Source organism: Selaginella moellendorffii, unplaced genomic scaffold (genome assembly GCF_000143415.4).
Source record: "Selaginella moellendorffii unplaced genomic scaffold, v1.0 SELMOscaffold_126, whole genome shotgun sequence".
Taxonomy (NCBI): domain Eukaryota; kingdom Viridiplantae; phylum Streptophyta; class Lycopodiopsida; order Selaginellales; family Selaginellaceae; genus Selaginella; species Selaginella moellendorffii.
The window spans coordinates 223,429-243,167 of NW_003314387.1; the positions used below are offsets into that span (position 1 = coordinate 223,429).

The 19,739-nt window shown below is 48.3% G+C and overlaps 4 protein-coding genes across 7 annotated transcripts; 2 read left to right on the forward strand and 2 right to left on the reverse strand.

Annotated features, from left to right (window-relative positions):
- Positions 1–8,147: 8,147 nt before the first annotated feature.
- Positions 8,148–11,179, reverse strand: LOC9645220 (pentatricopeptide repeat-containing protein At3g09040, mitochondrial). The gene is made up of 2 exons (XM_024665690.1): positions 8,904–11,179; positions 8,148–8,833 (listed from the first exon to the last, which is right to left on the reverse strand). The coding sequence occupies exon 1, from the start codon at positions 11,164–11,166 to the stop codon at positions 8,914–8,916; it is 2,253 nt and encodes a 750-aa protein (XP_024521458.1). The 5' UTR covers positions 11,167–11,179; the 3' UTR covers positions 8,148–8,833; positions 8,904–8,913.
- Positions 11,180–11,358: 179 nt separating this feature from the next.
- Positions 11,359–12,824, reverse strand: LOC9645221. 2 transcript variants are annotated; one of them, XM_024665698.1, is made up of 8 exons: positions 12,728–12,824; positions 12,604–12,671; positions 12,454–12,529; positions 12,269–12,381; positions 12,127–12,213; positions 11,975–12,074; positions 11,687–11,888; positions 11,359–11,603 (listed from the first exon to the last, which is right to left on the reverse strand). In XM_024665698.1, exons 1-7 carry the CDS (start codon positions 12,809–12,811, stop codon positions 11,712–11,714), a joined length of 705 nt encoding a protein of 234 aa, XP_024521466.1. In that variant the 5' UTR covers positions 12,812–12,824; the 3' UTR covers positions 11,359–11,603; positions 11,687–11,711. The 2 variants fall into 2 exon arrangements, with proteins under 2 accessions (XP_024521466.1, XP_024521467.1); XM_024665699.1 differs by having other exon boundaries at positions 11,359–11,608.
- A 3,564-nt stretch (positions 12,825–16,388) lies between these two features.
- On the forward strand, positions 16,389–17,879 carry LOC112342975. 3 transcript variants are annotated; one of them, XM_024665696.1, is made up of 3 exons: positions 16,389–16,513; positions 16,565–16,764; positions 16,812–17,879. In XM_024665696.1, exons 2-3 carry the CDS (start codon positions 16,608–16,610, stop codon positions 17,876–17,878), a joined length of 1,224 nt encoding a protein of 407 aa, XP_024521464.1. In that variant the 5' UTR covers positions 16,389–16,513; positions 16,565–16,607; the 3' UTR covers position 17,879. The 3 variants fall into 3 exon arrangements, with proteins under 3 accessions (XP_024521464.1, XP_024521463.1, XP_024521465.1); XM_024665697.1 differs by lacking the exon at positions 16,389–16,513 and having other exon boundaries at positions 16,640–16,677; positions 16,721–16,764; XM_024665695.1 differs by having other exon boundaries at positions 16,389–16,764.
- LOC112342973 (histone-lysine N-methyltransferase SETD1B-like) lies at positions 17,878–19,726 on the forward strand. Its single transcript, XM_024665691.1, has 2 exons — positions 17,878–19,537; positions 19,589–19,726. Exons 1-2 carry the CDS (start codon positions 18,148–18,150, stop codon positions 19,696–19,698), a joined length of 1,500 nt encoding a protein of 499 aa, XP_024521459.1. The 5' UTR covers positions 17,878–18,147; the 3' UTR covers positions 19,699–19,726.
- Positions 19,727–19,739: the final 13 nt, after the last annotated feature.

The following is a 19,739-nucleotide window of genomic DNA, read 5'->3' on the forward strand; positions in this document are numbered from 1 at the left end:
TAAGTCCCATGATCCTCTGGGACTTCCTCACCACCCAACTGTATCCTTGGTCACTACACTAGAGGACTACTCCTCTTCCTTTCCACAGTCTGGGCCCTTGGGACAACATTTCGGAACACCGTGGCCCTACGTGGGCCTCATGGGTACTCTCCTCACTTTCCGCCTTTGGGTGCTCTAGGCATGGGCTTAGAGCGAGGTTCCGTTGAGCCACGCCTAGTATCCAAGTAGGTAGTGCCACCCACACTTGGACTGGGAGCATCGGCCAGTCGATCTCCTGGGGGAACTAGAGCCAGCTCTTGAACACTTCACCAAGCTACCCCACTTGTCAGTCTGTATTCACTCTAGTCTTGGACTTCCCAGTGGTCAGTTCATCACCCAACATTGGGCATGGCCTTCCTGGGCCAAACTGGCCTTTCCTAGGCCAAACTAGCCTTTCCTGGCCAAATTGGCTCCATTGGGCTCCAACCCCCACACTCTCCCTACTATACTTTTGGAACCCCCCCGCAGCCCCCCCAAACCCCCCCCCCCGGAGGACGATCGCTTTGGGCTTTTACCCAACTGCCTGTATTAGTATTCGGACTCGGACTCGGACTCGGACTCGAACTCGAACTCAGACTCGAACTCGGACTCGGATTCAGTCACGGTCCCGGTTTCAGACTCGGTCTTGGTCTCGGTTCCATCTTGGACTCCATCTCAGGTCCATCTCAGACTCCATCTCAAACTCCATTTCGGACTCCATCTCGGGTCCATTTCAGACTCCATCTCGAGTTCATCTCGGACTCCATCTCGGACTCCATCTCAGGTCCATCTCGGACTCCATCTTGGGTCCATCTCGGACTCCATCTCGGGTCCATTTTGGACTCCATCTCAGACTCCACTTTAGACTCCATCTCGGACTCCGTCTCGGACTCCATCTCGGACTCCACTTCGGGTCCATCTCGGACTCCAACTCGGGTCCATCTCGGACTCCAACTCGGGTCCATCTCGGACTCCGTCTCGTCCTCCATCTCGGACTCCACTTTGGGTCCATCTCGGACTCCAACTCGGGTCCATCTTGGACTCCATCTCGGGTCCGTCTTGGACTCCATCTTGGACCCCATCTCGAACTCCGTCTCGGACTCTGTCTCGGATCCATCTTAGATCCATCTCGGACACTTCCACGTGTCATGTGTTGGTCCTTTTTGGGTCCCTTTTTGGAGCCTTGCTTATTGGTTGCCTCGTGCTCGCTCCTCGAGCACTTTGTTGGGAGTTCCACTCCCACTCTCGACCTTCCAAGTCAGAGCTTTTAGTCCAAACGTGCTATGCTCGTTTGGCTTTTGCTTCGGCCACTACCACATGGCACCCTTTCCGGCTCCACTTTAGGGCCTAGGGATTTTGTGTCTCACAACTCCACCCATAGACGAAGTTCAATGTCCTCATCGAACAGTAAACCCTTTTTATAAAGTAACACCCGCATGTATTACCATTTTCATCCTTGGCACCCAGCCAATGTTTGTCTATGGTTTGACACCAAAGACTCACCATGCCTTGTCCATTTTCTAAGGAGCATAATCTTTCTAACGTATAGACTCATTTGGCCACCTGTGGTGGTTTGCTCTCTTTTATTGGTTCAGTTTTCTCTAAACCCGTTAGAAACTCCTTCTATAACTCAATTCCACTATTCACTCTCGAGTAGTCGCAGATTCATCGACATAGCCTTTGCACTTTGGAACTTTTAATTTTGACTCTCAGAGTCAATTTCCTAGGTGCCTTTGACACCTTGCATTGCACATATTGTGCAAGTCCACTTCCCTATCCTAGGAAATTTTATACTTAAGGGCACCATCATCTTCTTTCTTATTTTCTGCCACCCTTGGCACTACGTTCTAATTATCATCACTTATGCCAGGGCTGTCCACAGCCCTATCCTTTGGCCACTTTGCCGCTCCTCACTTGGAGCTTTTACTTCGCCAAATTGGAACACTTGGGAATTTATCTTTGGAAGTCCACTTCCTTTCCCGCAATCCGTTAGCATCAAACACATTAGTGTTCTTTGGCTAACTTTGCCATTTGGATTCCTCCCATTAAATTCTATGGCCTAAACTTGGCCACTAGCTGTAAGCAACCAAAGAAAACAACTCAACAGACGGTCCATGGGGTTCAAATATAGAGGGAAAGGGCCCATGAACAAGAGTGCACCCCCTTTTCCAATCAGTTAAGGGTCTTGGGATATTTGGGGTTAAGCGTCCTTGGGTTTGAATAGTACTGGGCTGGGTGACTTTCCGGGAAGTCCAAACTTAGGAGCTTACACTAGCCTTTCCTCCTATCCATTGATTGTTGCATCAAGCAACACAGGATCACTACCTCCCTCCTTGAAGTATTCTTTTGGTTTCATGACAAAGCTCCACTTTGCCAAGTCTAAAGGGTGCTCACCCCTAGTAGGTCTCTTTAGCATTTTTTGCTATGGGCCCCTTCCACGGCCCAACTTTGTGACCCTCCCATATGTCCCTTCTAGAGACTACTCTCTTGAACTCACAATACCATTGTATTATTGTAGTTCATTTCCCTTAGGTGTTCTTCCCACTTGGTCCCCTTGACCAAGCCACACCATTATCAATAGTTCAAATCAACGTTTTGAACTAGGAACCTTGTTCCTTAACCTCACAAGGACCTCATCCCTGTTTAGCCTTGCAATCACCTAGTGATCTAATCTTGATATCTTAACAGGTTTGCCAATAAGTACTAGGTCTTCCAGACCTTTAATTTGTTGACCATGACCCCGGGGGCATCCCCCACACTTGGCGGTGCACCCAAGACAGCCCTTCCGACCAAGGGTCCATAGCAACTGAGACTGGGTGTCCCCATTTCATTCACCACGTCTTTGGTGCCACTCGCACCAAAGTGTTTAAGTTAGATATGCCAAGCCACACTAAGCAATCTAACCATGTATCACGACTCCGAGGCATCCCTCGCTTGGTAGTGTGCCCAAACCAGTCTCCTCACTGAGAGTCCATGACCACCAAAAAATGAGTGTCCTTGTATTCCAAACCATCACCACGCCCTAATAATTTGGGACTCGAACCCAAGCACTAGAGGGTCGGGACTCGAACCCAACCTCCGTATATGCATCTACGGACGGCATCACCCAGGATGCCTGGTGTGACTCCCCACGCCGGTGCACCAACTTATACTCAAAGCGCGCTATAGATCACAGCTTAGGAACCTAGTTCCTCCACACTGCCAAGTCTTCTCACTTGACACGTCTGTGATCATGCATGGACTCCTCCATGCTTGGCCCCATGGCCCACCCTTTTTGAAGTTATCACCTTCAACTAGGGTATTTGTTCCCCTGACTTGCCAATCTCGCTTGGCAAGTCCTCTGACCACTGTAACATGGTTCATGCATAAATGTGAAAGTCCTTGACCATCGACTTTCATTCAAAGCCCTCTTTTTGAACACTCGGGAGCTACTTCCCTAACCTTGATAGCCTTGCCTTATGGCAAGCTTCAAGACCACACTTCTGCTATGCCACTCTGGTTTCACGCGTTCCATGAATCATTTACACTTGGCCTTTCTAAGTACTAAGCTACTTAGAATCGTTTTTGGGAACCTTGAAGGAACTCCGTCTCTTAGCTTGTTAAGGCCTCTCTTTACGCAAGCTTTCTAGTTGCCATATGGTCTAACATGGACAATTCTATATTGTAGACTCTCCATGATATCACAATTGCTAGTAACAACACCCTTGAGCCCCCACTTGATTCTCCACTCCCAACTGGCATAACCACCCTTGGTTATGCCTTTTGATTCCTATAGTTTGGTTTTATCCCCTTACTACTTGCTTTTGGCTTTACACCTTTCCTTCGGTCATTCTCCTCCAGACTAGGAGGATAGCTTTGCACTTTCTATTATGCCTTAACAAGTATTCTTAGGGATGAACCTACCCAATATTCTAAGGAGTGGTTCCTCAATCCAGGTATGCTCACCTTATAATCCCACACACCGGGATTAACGTTGTTGCTTATGGGCCTTTACATGCCCATCACTAGCCTTGCCAAAATTCCATTTTTGGCTTTGTCCAATTCGAGTAGATAGTCTTCACTTGTCTCCGCAACCTTGGACATTTGAATAGCACCTTCTATCCATCATTCGCTAGGGACTTAGTCCCTTAGGCTTTATCTATTGCTCTCGCGACATCAAACACCACCCCCTGGTGTTCTAGAGTGTTTAGGTGTCCCAAATGATGGCCTCTTTGACAATGAGCATTCCCTTTTATGACATTGACTCACTATATTGTAACATAAGCAATTTATCCCCCATAAAGGTATATCTAATTTCCTTATGCCATTAAGGAGTCTTGGGTAGCTACCCTCTACCAGTTTAACTAATTATCTTGCACCTTTTGCTTAATTGCCTCATAGTTGTCAAGTCCTACAACTCATTGCTGGTGCTTCCACACCTCTATTATTATTTTGGTCACCACACTCTATTACATGCCTTCCAACTTAAGCTATGCCATTCCCATTTCCGTTGGGATTCCCTTAGCAAGGGGTTCTTATGAACCCACCAACATAACCTCAAGGTATCACGCCTTGGCACATTTGGTGTCTCCACACCATCGGCCCCACGAGCTTATCCTTATGACACTACTTACTAGTGTCTAGGTTTTTGCCAAGACCAATATAATTGTTCCTCATGCTAACTATTCGTTAGCACCACACCATAGAGTTTGCATCCAAATCTGGTCCAAAGTTGCTTTCTTCTGGGAATATCTTTCCCACAACTTTAGTATGGCACATTCTGCCATCAATGAGATACCTACTGTTCTCATACTTGGATCTTATGATCCTCCCCATACCTTATGGGGCACCATACACCTCAGTCCAAATGCTTCAACCAATCCCTTAGGACCATTCCCTGACCCCACTTGAGTCATCCAGCATTTTTGAACTTTGCTAAACTAACGACCCGTAAGGTCCTCTTTTTGAGGTGCCAACTCACTCGAATACAACTTCATGTATTCATGTCCTACTCATAAAGACCATCTTGCAAATGTTACTCCAACACATCATTATTTTCCGTTCTCTGTGGGATACCTTTGCCCCTTAGGGCTATCCATCCCTATGATGAGAATACCAACTCATCTTTTGAGCACACCCCAAACTCCTTGGGTTCTTTTCAGCATTTATAAAAGGTAGCCTTAGCTATCATTTCGAGAGCTCATGCCCTCATCCGTACTTGACCTCTCATGGTCATCAATTCTGGTCTCAAATTCATGAGCACCAGCCTCAACTATGTGAGGAGTATCTTGTGACTCCTTTATTGTTTTGGAGTCTACATCTTTCTCATGATCCCAACTATAGTTTTTTACCACAACTACCTTAGCTAGTTTGTTGAGTCAAACGCTCATCCGGATCACATCCTCAACTCTTTGAGGGAAACTTTATACCGTTCCCAAGATCCCGAAGTCGTTATCTTACTGGCCCTTTTCCATCCACCACATCGCGCACAAGTTCACACATGAACTTGAGTAGAGAGCTATGTCCTCTCGCCATACTACTCCTCCAGGATAGGTCCATATCTAAGACCTTCCAATTCCAATACAAGTGGTGATATACTTGGCCACCAATAAGAGTCAGACTAAGGAATAGCTCCGATACCAAGTTGTAAGTGACTAATTTTTCCATTCTACTTTAGTCCTTTAACCATGCCTCCGACCACTTGGAGGAGTCTCTCTCACAACCTCCATAAGTCCTATTTTGGACTTGGGCTTGCTAGCCTCGAGAATGGCATTCCCGCCACTCAACCTTTGCACCTGGTCCAAGTGCTCCACGTGTTTGATCCCATGACCGACACCCCAAGGTACTATTGACATATCAGCCTGATACACTAAGGCCATGCTCCTTCACCTTGGTCACACTGGTGGTCTAACACCACCTGCATCACAGTCCCACCTCTCAAGGATAGGGCCATCCGTCCATGAGTGATCATTCCAGATCCACTCCTTAGCATCCTTAGAATGCTTATAGACATGGGGATTCGCCTTCCCCAATATCCCTTTTCCGGTCCCCACCAAGTCCCTTTCTGCCCATGGCTGTGTTCGCCAACATTGCCACTGGATTGAGGCCCACAAGCCCGACCACTAAGTCCCACAGTCCTCTGGGACTTCCTCACCACCCGACTGTATCCTTGGTCACTACACTAGAGGACTACTCCTCTTCCTTTCCACAGTCTGGGCCCTTGGGATAACATTTCGGAACACCGTGGCCCTATGCGGGCCTCATGGGTACTCTCCCCACCTTCCGCCTTTGGGTGCTCTAGCTATGGGTTTAGAGCGAGGTTCCGTTGAGCCACGCTAGGTATCCAAGTAGGTAGTGCCACCCACACTTAGACTGGGAGCATCGGACAATCGATCTCCCGGGGGAACTAGAGCCAGCTCTTGAACACTTTTATACATATACATACTACTTTAGTCACTTAACCATGCCTTCGACCAAGGTACCATTGACATATCAGCCAACATTGCCACTGGATCAAGACCCACAAGCCCGACCAAGTCCGTTGTTTTAACAAAGGTTTTCTCCTCTAGTGTTGACTGTATCCTTGGTCACTACACCAAAGGAGTACATATGTAAGTCTTCTCTGGATTCGTGTTCACCAACATTGCCAGAAGCCTGACCACTAAGTCCCACGGTTGGGTCCCCACCAAGTCCCTTTCTACCCATGGCCGACTAAGTCCTACAGTCCTCTGGGACTTCCTCACCACCCGATTGTATCCTTGGTCACTACAGAATATTGGATGGCTCAATGGAACCTCACTCTAAGCCCATAGCTAGAGCACCCAAAGGCAGAAGGCGGGGAGAGTACCCATGAGGCCCGCGTAGGGCCACGGTGTTCCGAAATGTTGTCTCAAGGGCCCAGACTGTGGAAAGGAAGAGGAGTAGTCCTCTAGTGTAAGGATAATCCAGAGGACTACATATGTAAGTCTTCTCTAGATTTGTGTTCACCAACATTGCCACTGAATCGAGGCCCACAAACCCGACCACTAAGTCCCACAGTCGTTTCCCCACCAAGTCCCTTTCTGCCCATGGCCGACTAAGTCCCACGGTCCTCTAGGACTTCCTCACCACTGAGGAGCCCGTGGTGGCTCAACGGAACCTCGCTCTAAGCCCATAGCTAGAACACCCAAAGGCGGAAGGCGGGGAGAGTACCATGGAGCGTAGGGCCACGGTGTTCCGAAATGTTGTCCCAAGGGCCCAGACTGTGGAAAAGAAGAGGAGTAGTCCTTTAGTGTAAGTCCCATGGTCCATATATATATACATATACATATATATATATACATACATACATATATACATATATATACATACATATATATATATATATACATATATATATACATATATATATATATACACATATATATATACATATATGTATATGTATATATATAACTGGAATACAATATAATCTTTGTGATTCCCTTAGCTAATCAATAGAACTCAAAATTCTTACTAAATATCAATCTCAATATGTTATGTGATTTTCTTCATTCTTTAAAAGCAAACTTTGGGCTATAAACAATGTTGTGGTGTCTTATATATAATACAAAACTGGAACAGGTTTTAATATGAATGACATATGGTTTTCTCAAGAATTTAAAATGTAATACAGAACTAGAATATAATATCATTTTAATGAAGATAAAATTTAATTCTCACAATTATAAACTGAAACACAATAAAGTTTTTAGTATAGATGACATATATTTCTCTTAAGCATTATAAATGATGAAACAAAACACAATATCTGTTGTGTCTTATAGTAGCACATTTTTAAAATAAAACACAGAAACTAGATGAAACAAAACACAATATCTGTTGTGTCTTATAGTAGCACATTTTAAAAATAAAACACAGAAACTAAATCTTGAAATTCAACAGAAAAATAAAATTTAAACACAAAAAAGAAATGTATTGAATATTTATTTTTAATGTATCTATTTATATCATATAAGTCTAAACAACGGTTTTGTTAGGGTATTTGTTGGTAATGTCTGCGACACTAACACTGTTCATATATCTGCTCCAAAGGTTATGTAACTTACTCCCTCCATCAAAGTTTTTAAGAGAAGTATACATCCAGATTGTCTTAAGGCATGGCTAAGGTAGGAAGGAATGCCATGGTAACATTGCTTATTCCCTTCGTCAAAGTTTTCTCAGGTGAGAAATGCCAATGCCGATCCTGGTAGAGCACGACGTGTTGGTCCTTCGTCAAGTAAATCCTCCATGACAATGACCTGTTGCAACACGAATACATGATCCCTAGAAGTATGGAGTTGGACATCAAACGATCAGGATCATGATAAGCTCCCCAAGCCTTTGTCTTCGAATCATAATCCATGTCGAGCTTGGCAAATATATTCCCACGGCTTCTCCTTGGGAAGAATTCTCCACGCATTCGTCAGTGGATTTCCAACAGCTGAAGTCATACCAGTCTGGTCCAGATCCTCCAGCCTCCCACACACAAGCCCCAGCGAACACGCCACGAGGCGAAACCGGTGTCCCGGCGGACCGACGGAGAAAGACCCATGATCAAGCTCCCTGGCCTGATTGTTGAGGAGAGCGTCCAGTGAAGGATACCAGCAACAGAAATTAACTGTTGCATATTGGATATTGGATATGCAAGCGGTGGCCACACTGTAGCACAACCCATGGCTCCAGATCTCCAAACCATGGATCTCTGGGAGTTTTGCTCCCCGAGCTCCGGGGAGTGTGCAAGGCGATGCCATTGCTTGCAGACGCGCGCGGCTTTGAGGAAGAGATCTGGGCTTGAAGCAAGACAAGATTTCGAACACTAGATCATCGCCTAGCATCACAAGCCCTGGATGAAAAAGGAGGTTTTACAGGTTGCGAATCGCACGAACTTGAGTGCTATTATTTTCTTACACTGGAATAGATGTTTGAGAGGAGAACATATGTACTAGTACCTCTTGGCACCATTTCCACCACCTGCGTGGCTACTCTAGATCCAAGTTTTACCTCTCCATGCGTGTTGCAAGCACCCAATAGAGCTTGCCAGGCTATTGCATCGGCTTGCACTGGCATATGGTCAATCAAAGTTTTTGCTTGCTCAAGCCACCCAGCCTTTCCAAGGAGATCAACCATGCAGCCATAGTGATTCATTTGTGGGATCAATCCATAGTCATCACACATCCTCGTCAGGTACTCGAGCCCATCTTCCAAGAGCCCAGCATTGCCACAACCAAAAATCACTCCCAGCAAAGTTATGTGGTCGGGTTCTATCCCTTCCAAGCTCAACTCTAGCAAGAGCTCCACGGTTTCACTGCCATGCCCGTTATGGGCATACGCTGCGATCATGGCATTCCAAGAGACGAGATCTTTTCTCATCGACTGGAACGTTTCTCTTGCTAGAACCAAGTTGCCACACTTTCCATACATGTTTACAAGCGCGTTTCCAAGGTTTGTGTCGAGTTGAGACCCATAGACTCTCTCGATTCTTTGGTGGATATTTCTTCCTCGTGTAAGGCACGGAAGGCTAGCGCAAGCATCCACCGCTCCAATGAAAGTCACCGAGTCAGGCTTTATACCCTCCAGATCCATCTCTCTCAAAAGGTGGAGAGCTTCTCTCCCGAGTCCTCTCTCGGCATATCCACACAGCATGGCCGTCCATGCCACCACTCCTCGTCTCTCCACTAGATCGAATATCTTCCTGGCTTGCTCCAAGTTTCCACTGCGACAATACAAGCTCACAAGAGCATGACCTACGAAGAGATTGGATTCTAAACCATCGGAGACAATCCTCGCAAAGACGCGATCAAAGAGTGGAGTGTTTGGAGTTTCCAGCGAGCTTACAACGTTGAGATAAGTGATCTCGTCCGGCCTTAAGCCTTCGTTGTCCATCTTGCAAAGCAAGTGTAGAACATCACTGAATTTCTCATGCTTGACAAACATCGTCATCAGTGTGTTCCAGGCCACCACATTGTCGTGAAGAAGGATCTCAAACAAACTTCTAGCATCCTCCAAGCTCCCACACTTCGTATACATGTTCATCACACTGTTCCCCAGGATCACGTTGCTCGAGAGCCCAGCTTGGACGATCCGAGCGTGCAATTCTCGGCCCTTTTCTAGCGCAACAACATCGGCACAAGCATCCAAGATCGTCACAAATGTAACCACGTTTGCCTTCACCCCTTCCTGGTCCATCTCTCGAAACAATCTCAAAGCGTCCCAGCCATGGCTGTTTTGAGCGTAGACCGATATCATCCCTGTCCAAGTGACAACGCTCCTGCGACCATCCATCGACTCAAAAACTTTAGCTGCGTCGTCCACGCTGTGGCATTTGCCATACATGTTGAGCAGCGAGTTCCCAAGCATAGTGTCCGAGAGAAGCTGCTCGTCCTCCACAGCTATGCGATGGTGGATCTCTTTTCCTCGTTGCAAAGCAGCCATTGTGGCGCATGCGTCCAGAACCGCAAGATAAGTCACCTTGTCCGGCTTCACATCCATCTCCTCAAACAATCCCAAAACTCGAGTGGAATACCCATTACGGGCATATGCTGAGAGGAAGGAGTTCCAGGAGACAACATCTCGTACCTCCATGCTCGAAAACACCATCTTTGCTTCGTCCATCCCGCCACACCTCCCATACATGTTGATCACGCTGTTTGCCACAGCCAAGTCTTGATCACAGCCACTCTCATTGATAAGCCTGTGGATTTGTCGTCCGATATCAACGCTCAAACCCGAGCAAGCATCGAGAGCACTGAGATACGTTACTTTGTGTGGCCTGGTTCCATCGAGCAGCATTCTCCGGAAGACTTCGATGGCTTGGGCGTGCTGCTTGTTCTTGGCCATGGCAGAAACCATGACATTCCAAGACACCACATTTCTTTCTCGCATGCTCTCGAACACCAAGGACGCATCTTGGCTGCTGCCACACTTGCCATACATCTCCACCAGCAAGTTCTGAATGAATCGACTGTCCCGGTGCTCGCTCTTGCGCAGCTTGGAGTGCGCTAGCCGGGCTTGCTCGAGAGATTTCTCGACGCAGCACTTGCGGAGGATGCTGGCATATGTTGCCGCGTCGGTGGCATCGGTCACGCATCGAATTTCTTCTGCTAGTGTAGAGCGCGAGTTTGCGATTGCAAGCTCGCTAGTGGGAGGCATAAGCCAGCTTGGCCGTCATGAATCATACCAAAACTACACACTATAAATAAATCAAGTTCATTTCATATAAGACACTCTAAATGAAAGCTTCTAGTTGGCATGCCTCCTACACTCCTGGCGTGCTCGCTGAGGATCTGGACGAGGCTGGCAGCGAGGCGACCACTCTAGCTGTTGGAAATCCACTCACGAACGTATGGAGAATTTGATATCAATGCTTAAAAGATCATGGCATTACCATGTAATTCTCAAGTTTGACGACCAGCATGCTATGGATTATGATTCCAAGAAAAATGCTTGGGGAGCTCGTCCTTGTCGTCGGATCTCAACTCCACTATAACTCCATGTAACACTTGGCATGGGGACAAGTTCGTGTTGCGGGTGGATAAAGGCTCATTGAGATGGAGGTGAGGTTCTTCTTGACGAAGCGCCAACACATTCTGCTCTACCAGGACGAGCACTTGTCAGATGAGAAAACTTTGATGAAGGAAGTAAGCAATGTTACCGTTGCATTCGTTCCTACCTTGGCCAGAAAAGAGAGAACATCGTCAAGTGATCCGGATGACTGCGATCATGAATATGAAGACGCAAAACATGGCAAAGATGAGAAGCCAAGTGTAGCATCCAGTGCTAAAGCCTCGCGAGTAGAGCTCGCCGGCTCTTCGAGTCACACGGTTCGCGGAGGCCAAGCTTCGCTCTACAGCCTCGCCAGTGGCATCCACAACCTGGACAGAGTAACAAATCATGTCAGAAATAAAAGAAAGAATCCTGAAAAAAAAGGAACAATTCTAGGAGATGATTTGGAACAAACTTTGTCTGTGTCTTGCAGGGATTGTTGCATGAGCAGTGTCGACTCTTTCATGTGTCGAGCTAACGCCACCATTTCATCTGTTAGATCGTCCTGGAGTCGCCTGAGCAAAAGAAGAAACTAAAGTACGATCCAGAAAAACAAAGAGAAAGTACCGATGCTTTCCAATGAATTCGTGAGTGGCACTGTCGAGTTTCACTTCTTCTTTTGAAGGACCAGGCTCGGGATCGTCACGCTGGATGCTGCTTGGCCGAAAGAATAACACAAGATGATCATGTAGTAGACTTGATAACTTACTGTCTCTTTCGAAGATTGCGCTCGGGAACTGGAGTTTCGGCAGGAGTCGCCGAGAATTCGTCCTCGACATCGGCGTTCGAGGTAGAAGTTTTGAGCGCATCCCACATATCTGCCTTTTTTTTTTTTTTATCCTCGTAATAGTCTACAAGAGAAAAACACAAAAGGAAAAAACGTTTCTAGCTTACCATTTGTGTGACGTTGATCTTCTCGGCAAACGCTTCAATCTGTTCGCCATACTCTCGGGCTTTGTCCATTGAAATGCTGCCATGGATGGAAGAAAACTTGTTAGCAATGAATGAATCGATATTTTTCCCATCCTTTTAGCTAAGATCTACCTGGGAAGATTTTGCTGGGCGTTCTCTCCCGTGAGAACAGTGAGGAGCTCTCTAGCCGTTGCCACATACTACAATCCCTCGTCAAATTTGATCGAATCAGGGCTCCAATCTAATCAATGCTTACATGGACGAGCTTGCGCTCATTCTCCTGCCTGGGCATCGACGCCAGCAGCCTCCGCAGCTTCACCTCCGCCTTGCTCAGCCCCATGATCGATCGATCACTCTATTTCTCAAATTTTAGGGTTCTTGAGCTACATTTTCATGGAAATTTATTTTCCATGACCTCCGTTGACTTCCATTGACTTTAGCTTGACCAACAGCATGGTCTCAACGATCTCTCTGGAAGAGTGCTTTCTGGGGTTGATCATAGTCCCTCCATACCAGAGGAAGGACGATGGCATGTTAATTCAGTGCATGGATCCAAAAATGGCGAGCTAGATTTAATAGAGCACAAGACACTGCCAAACACACAGTATAGTCATGATCGCATCGCATCTTGCAGCACCTTCGCTCGGCATTTTTCATACACGGTCACGAGCGCCTACACGTCCCTAGCGACTGATTCTCTTGTGGAGAGCTCTTCCTTGTTTAATGGCATCGCCACCATCGTTGGAGCAAGCTCCCAGCGCGAGCATGGGAGAGACTGTGCTCGGTTTGCTGAGATACGGTATTGTTTGTGGCCTGGTTCCATTGAGCAGCATTCTCCGGAAGACCTCGATGGCTTGGGCGTGCTGCTTGTCAGAAACCATGACATTCCAAGACAACACATTTCTTTCTCGCATCCAAGTACGCATCTTGCCCTTGCCATACATCTCCACCACCAAGCTCTGAATGAATCGGCCGTCCCGGTGCTCGCTCTTGCGCAGCTTGGAGTGCGCTCGAGAGATTTTCTCGACGCAGCAGGATGGTGGCATATGTTGCCGCATCGGTGGCATCGGTCACGCATCGAATTTCTTCTGATAGTGTCTTCGTGGAAGGCATAAGCCGAATCCCAAAATCACGTTCATTTGATATAAATATAGGGATAAGGAAACCTTTTTTCCCCGCGACTATAAAAGGTACCCACCGAAGAAGATAACGGAGCCAAGCATGGGAGCGTTTGATGCTCTGGGCGATGATCTAGTGCTCGACATCTTGTCTCGCCTCAGCCCAGCAGATATAATCCTCAAAGCCGGGCGCATATGCAAGCAATGGCATCTGCTTGCACGCTCACAGGAGCTTAGAGAAGCTGTGGCGCGCAGGGCAGCCGGAGATCCATGGTTTGGAGATCTGGAGCCATGGCTTGTGTTACAATGTGGCCGCCGCTTGCTCTTGTATCCTTCACTGGACGCTCTCCTCAACAATCAGGGCAGGGAGCTTGATCATCGCTCCTTCTCCGTCGGTCCGCCGGGACACCGGTTTTGCTTCGTGGCGTGTTCGCTGGGGCTTGTGTGTGGGAGGCTGGAGGATCTGGACCAGACTGGCAGCGAGGCCATGACTTTAGCTGTTGGAAATCCACTGACGAATGCGTGGACAATTCTTCCCCGTCTTGATGTCAAGGAGAAGCCGTGGGAATACGTCTTTAGAGTTACGAGGTCAGGGCATTACCATGTGGATGTCGCATTTGCCACGCTCGTCATGGATTATAATTCGCAGACAAATGATTGGGGATCTTATCATGATCCTGATCGTTTGATGTCAACTCCATACTTCGTGGGATCATGTATCGAGGGCATATTCGTGTTGCGGGTGGACAAAAGGTCTTTGTCATGGAGGATCTACTTGACGAAGGACCAACACGTCGTATTCTACCAGGATCGGCATCATTTCTCACATGAGAAAACTTTGACGACGGGAGTAAGCAATGTTACCATGGCATTCCTTCCTACCTTAGCCATGCCTTAAAACAATCTGGACGTATACTTTTAAAAACTTTGAGCAAGTGACATAATCTTTGGAGCATATATATGAACAGTGTTACTACCAGCTTAGAGACTCGTGCTTGTCAAGTGATCCGGATGACTGCGATCGTGAATATGAAAACACAAAGCATGGCGAAGATGAGAAGCCAAGAGTAGAACTCGCCGGTTCTTCGGTTCGCGGAGGCCAAGCTTCTGTAGAGCGTCGCCAGTGGCATCCACAACTTGGACAGAGCATGCAAGCAAGCAAACCGTGTCAGAAAAGAAAGAATCGTGAATTCCAGGAGAGGTTTTGGAACAAACTTTGGGGGTGTCTTTGCAGGGATTGTTGCATGAGTAATGTCGACTCTTAATTGTGTCAAGCTAGCGACCATTTCATCTGTTAGATCGTCCTGGAAGCAAAAGAAGAGATTAAAGTACGATCCGAAAACAAAGAGAAGTACCGAATTTTACACGATCCATTGATCTCCTTTATCTTGTATTTTCAGCATCCAGCATGACGATCCCGAGCCTGGTCCTTCAAAAGAACAAGTGAAACTCGACTGTGCCACTCACGAATTCGGTAACCAGAGAAAAACTTACTGTCTCTTTCGAGAATTCCTCCTCGCATCGGCGTTCAAGGTAGCGCATCCCTCTAGCGTACCCATACTCTTTGCCATGGATGAAAGAATATGATATTTTTGCCATCCTTGTTGTACGATCCACCTGGGAAAAGTTTGCTGGGCGTTCCAACCTAAGCATGTGGAGCCCCGATTCGATGAGGGATTGCTCTTGAGCTATTTTAATGGAAGTTTTTTGTTTGTCATTCACCATGTCCGTCATTGACCGCCATTGACTTTAGCTTGACCAACAGCTTGGTAAAGCGATCTCTTGGAGGAATGCTGTTGGCCTACACGTCGCTGGCGACCGATCCTCTCGTGGAGAGCTCTTCCCTGCTTGATGACATCGCCACCGTCGTTGGAGCAAGCTTCCAGCGCAAGCATGAGAGAGACTCTGCTCGAAGATCCATCTCGCGGAAGATTTGCAGCGCTTCCTTGCCGGATCCAATCTGAGCGTAGGCAGCGACGAGCGAGAGTTCCAGCACATCGCGTCCTCGTCGAAATCTTTCCTTGCATCGTTGAGGCTATGGCAGCAAATCGCGTGAAGACTTTCCTTGCATCGTCGAGGCTATGGCAGCGAGCATACATGTTGAGCAGCGCCGTGTGGAGCATCTCCAGCGATCTTCCTCGCCATTGCGAGAGAATGGATCGTTCCAGCGAGTTGCAAGCATCCACAACGCTAAAGAACGTCAAGCAATCCGGCTTGGGGCCACTGGGATCTTCCAGCATTCTCTTGAAGAGGTTGACAAGTTCTTCCTGTGTAATCCGAGATCGTATTCCAGTTCACATGTCTGCTCTTCATGGATCAAAGGTCTCCCTCGCAGTGTCCAGTGATCCGCTGAGTAGAGGCAATTGGCAATGGAGAGATTATCGCCTCCAGAGCGAATGTATAAGATCCTCGTGAGACGTGATCATCGGTGATCGAGATAGACGACACGATCCCTTCGAGGAGCATCATCAGGGATCCACGATGGTTGTGAGCGCACGCCAAGATCCTTCTCGCACTTGCCAGTTCTGGGCAAATGCTGCGATCGCAATGTTGACCTTCCATCTTGTGAAAGACTCCCAACGCCGCGCGGACGCACTTCCCTGCATTTCCCTGAGGATATTTCCGGAGAACCTGTGACGATCTAGGCCACCGTGAATGCGCTTGCCCCGTGAAACGGGTTTCGACCTAGAAAATTTCCCGCCAAGCGACTAGGATATTCTATTATATTCGATATTTTGAAACATCCCGCCATTGTTTGCCCTTTGCTTGGATGGAGACCTAAATTGCGCATTGCTCTTCAATGCGTGCTCATCCATGGCGCCGACGCCGGCGTGCGTCGCTAGAATCTCCTCGGCGTGGCACTGGCGTATTTCACTCTCTGGCCGGTCCGATCTTTGGGATCAGGCAGCTAGCCGCCATTCTTGGTGCGTATTTTCCAGTTTTCTCGCGGTTTTCTCGATTGAGTCTCGCGCTAGCTGGCTTTGATCGGTACGCGAGACGAATCGATCTTGCAGATGGATGGCGTCGGCCACCGCGGTTGTTCTTGGGGGAAGAAACCCTAGCTTGGCGACGACGGAAGAATATAAAGGTCCATTCCTTGATGCTAACTTAGTAACTATTTTATTCTCCAGGATCACTTTGGTTTTTACCGATGGTTTTCTATCGAGCTATAAAGGTATGGGTTAAAAGCCAGAGGTCATATTGTAAGCAAGAAAATGGCAGGAGGTCGGCTCGGGGAGCCATGGAAGCGCCGGCGAATTGCGGCACCAGTGGCATCGGAAATGGGAGAGATCCATGCTACCGAGCTTGAACTTCTCGGCGAGGCGGCAGCGGTCGGTAACGAAGCAGTGACGACGAGCTTCAGCGATTCCGGGCCAGTAGTGACAGATGATCCCGCAAGAACTTCTCTTCCCAGGTCTTCATCATCCATCCAGCTTCCAGCGGTCGCAGCAGAAGACCAAGTCTTTGTCCCTAGCGATCCAGGCTCCGGATTTGATCACCTCGGCGACATTCAGCGGTCGCATGCGAGGATCGGGGGCGAGGCAGCGACGGATGATCCTTTTCCAAGCTTTGGTTCGCTGACAAGCTTCGCGGATTTGTCATCTTTCCAGCGCAGCTCGACCTTAGCGATCGCAGCAAAAGTGGAAGCCTTTGAGCAGCCGGGAAGCACAGCTCAGGATTTCTCTCCCGTGGGAGTGGTGGCGGCCACCTTGGTCCCAGCGGTCGCAGCGAAAGACCAAGCCTTCGGTGCTAGCAGTCCAGGCTCCGGCCTCCGCGGCATTCAGTCCCATGCGGCGATCAGTGGCGAAGCAGCGACAGGAGATTATGGGCCTGTAGCGACTGATGATCCGACCAGCTTGAGCGCTAGCGATTCCAACGTCCAGGTGTGGGAGGCAACGCAGGATTTCTCTCTAGGCGAAATAGCGGACGCCATCGTACGCAACTATTTCGATGGCAAGCTTCCACGGGACTCCGCCAGACCAGCCGAGGCCATCATGCGCAACTATTTCGATGGTACGCCTTCATGGGACTCCGACCGAGCCCAGGTTTCTCCTGTGAGAATGACGTCGGCCAGCTTGGGCGATTTATATGGCAGGCTGGAGTTCTACCAGACGGTACGTGTAGCTCAGGCGGTAGAAATGGTCGCACACTCCTTTGGCGATTTCCATAAGTACAGGAGTTGGCATCCATGGGCTTTCGAGGAGGCGCACCAGTTCTCTCGACACGACGATCCAACGATAGTAGAAGTGGAGAACCAATTTTCGTGGGCTGAAGGGGAGCTCCCCTAGAAGCGGAGGACCATGCAGCAAGAGAAGAAGAAAAAGATCACGAAACGGGACAAGAAGACGATGTAGACGAAGATGAATTCGCACAGATAGAAGAGGATCCAAGAGTGGATGATGCTCAATGCGACAGGCTTGAGAGTAAGGACGACGAGGCAGTGGAGATACAGGTTCCGGCGCACCAGTTCCCTCGAGACGATGATCCAGCGGAAATCCAAATTTCATGGGACGAAGCTGTGCAGGAGCTCCTCCGGGACGGCACAGAATCGGAAAGTATGGAAGAAGTAAGAGAAGAAGACGAGCACGCAGAGATAGAAGCGGAGGACCATGCAGCGAGAGAAGAAGAAGAAGAAGATAACAAAGCAGGAGAAGCAGACGATGTAGACGAAGATGAATTTGCACAGATAGAAGAGGATGCAGGAGTGGACGATGCTCAATGTGACGGGCTTGAGAGTGAGGACGACGAGGCAGCGGAGATACAGGTTCCGGCACACAAGTTCCCTCAAGACGACGATCTAGCGGAAATCCAAATTTCGTGGGACGAAGCGATGCAGGAGCTCGTCCGAGACAGCACAGCAAGCTTGGAAGGTATGGAAGAAGCACGACAAGAAGACGAGCACGCAGTGATAGAAGCGGAGGACCATGCAGCGAGAGAAGAAGAAGAAGAAGATAACAAAGCAGGAGAAGCAGACGATGTAGACGAAGATGAATTTGCACAGATAGAAAAGGATGCAGGAGTGGACGATGCTCAATGTGACGGGCTCGAGAGTGAGGACGACGAGGCAGCGGAGATACAGGTTTTGGCACACCAGTTCCCTCAAGACGACGATCTAGCGGAAATCCAAATTTCGTGGGACGAAGCGATGCAGGAGCTCGTCCGAGACAGCACAGCAAGCTTGGAAGGTATGGAAGAAGCACGACAAGAAGACGAGCACGCAGTGATAGAAGCGGAGGACCATGCAGCGAGAGAAGAAGAAGAAGAAGATAACAAAGCAGGAGAAGCAGACGATGTAGACGAAGATGAATTTGCACAGATAGAAAAGGATGCAGGAGTGGACGATGCTCAATGTGACGGGCTCGAGAGTGAGGACGACGAGGCAGCGGAGATACAGGTTTTGGCACACCAGTTCCCTCAAGACGACGATCTAGCGGAAATCCAAATTTCGTGGGACGAAGTGATGCAGGAGCTCGTCCAAGACAGCACAGCAAGCTTGGAAGGTATGGAAGAAGTACGACAAGAAGACGAGCATGCAGTGATAGAAGCGGATGACCATGCAGTGAGAGAAGAAGAAGAAGAAGAAGACGAGGATGTGGTGGTAGACGAGGACTTTGCACAGATAGAAGAGTATGATCCAGGAGTGGACGATGATCAATGTGACTGGCTCAAGAGTGAAGACGACGAGGCAGAAGTTGACAATTGGATAGTCGAGCCTAAAGAGGACAAGGATCCGACAGGAGGTGCGGCAGTGCCAGATCTCGACGAGCAGGCAAAAGACGACTATCTCGTGGCTGTGCCATATCAAACACTGGAGCCTGAAGATCAACTCGTGGCAGTGGCACCACGAGATCCAAGCATGGATGAGGAATCAAACGACGATGATCTAGTCGTGGCAGCGAACGCGGCGACAGTGCCAGATCCAGAAGCTCCGGCGGCTGTGGAACCAGGTTTGTCACACTTGTGCATTTGTTTTTCATGATCCCTTAATTTCTTTGCAGACTTCTACGAACAGTTCTCTCCGGATTTCTGGGCTTTGCCTCGCAGCTACGACCAATTTCTCGACAATTTGTTTTTACAAACGACCCTTTTGTTCGATCTCATGTATTAATTCGCGCCAATAATATATTTGTGCCCTATCCCCGTGTAAAG

Coding starts and splice junctions, on each gene's coding strand:
- LOC112342973 (XM_024665691.1), top strand. CDS start 18,148: ATGGAAGAAGTAAGAGAAGAAGACGAGCACGCAGAGATAGAAGCGGAG. Junction 19,538..19,588: donor TCCGGCGGCTGTGGAACCAG/GTTTGTCACACT, acceptor ATTTCTTTGCAG/ACTTCTACGAACAGTTCTCT.
- LOC9645220 (XM_024665690.1), bottom strand. CDS start 11,166: ATGCCTCCCACTAGCGAGCTTGCAATCGCAAACTCGCGCTCTACACTA.
- LOC112342975 (XM_024665695.1), top strand. CDS start 16,608: ATGGCGTCGGCCACCGCGGTTGTTCTTGGGGGAAGAAACCCTAGCTTG. Junction 16,765..16,811: donor TTTTCTATCGAGCTATAAAG/GTATGGGTTAAA, acceptor AGAAAATGGCAG/GAGGTCGGCTCGGGGAGCCA.
- LOC9645221 (XM_024665698.1), bottom strand. CDS start 12,811: ATGGGGCTGAGCAAGGCGGAGGTGAAGCTGCGGAGGCTGCTGGCGTCG. Junction 12,530..12,603: donor GCCCAGCAAAATCTTCCCAG/GTAGATCTTAGC, acceptor CATCCATGGCAG/CATTTCAATGGACAAAGCCC. Junction 12,382..12,453: donor AGATCAACGTCACACAAATG/GTAAGCTAGAAA, acceptor AAAAAAAAAAAG/GCAGATATGTGGGATGCGCT.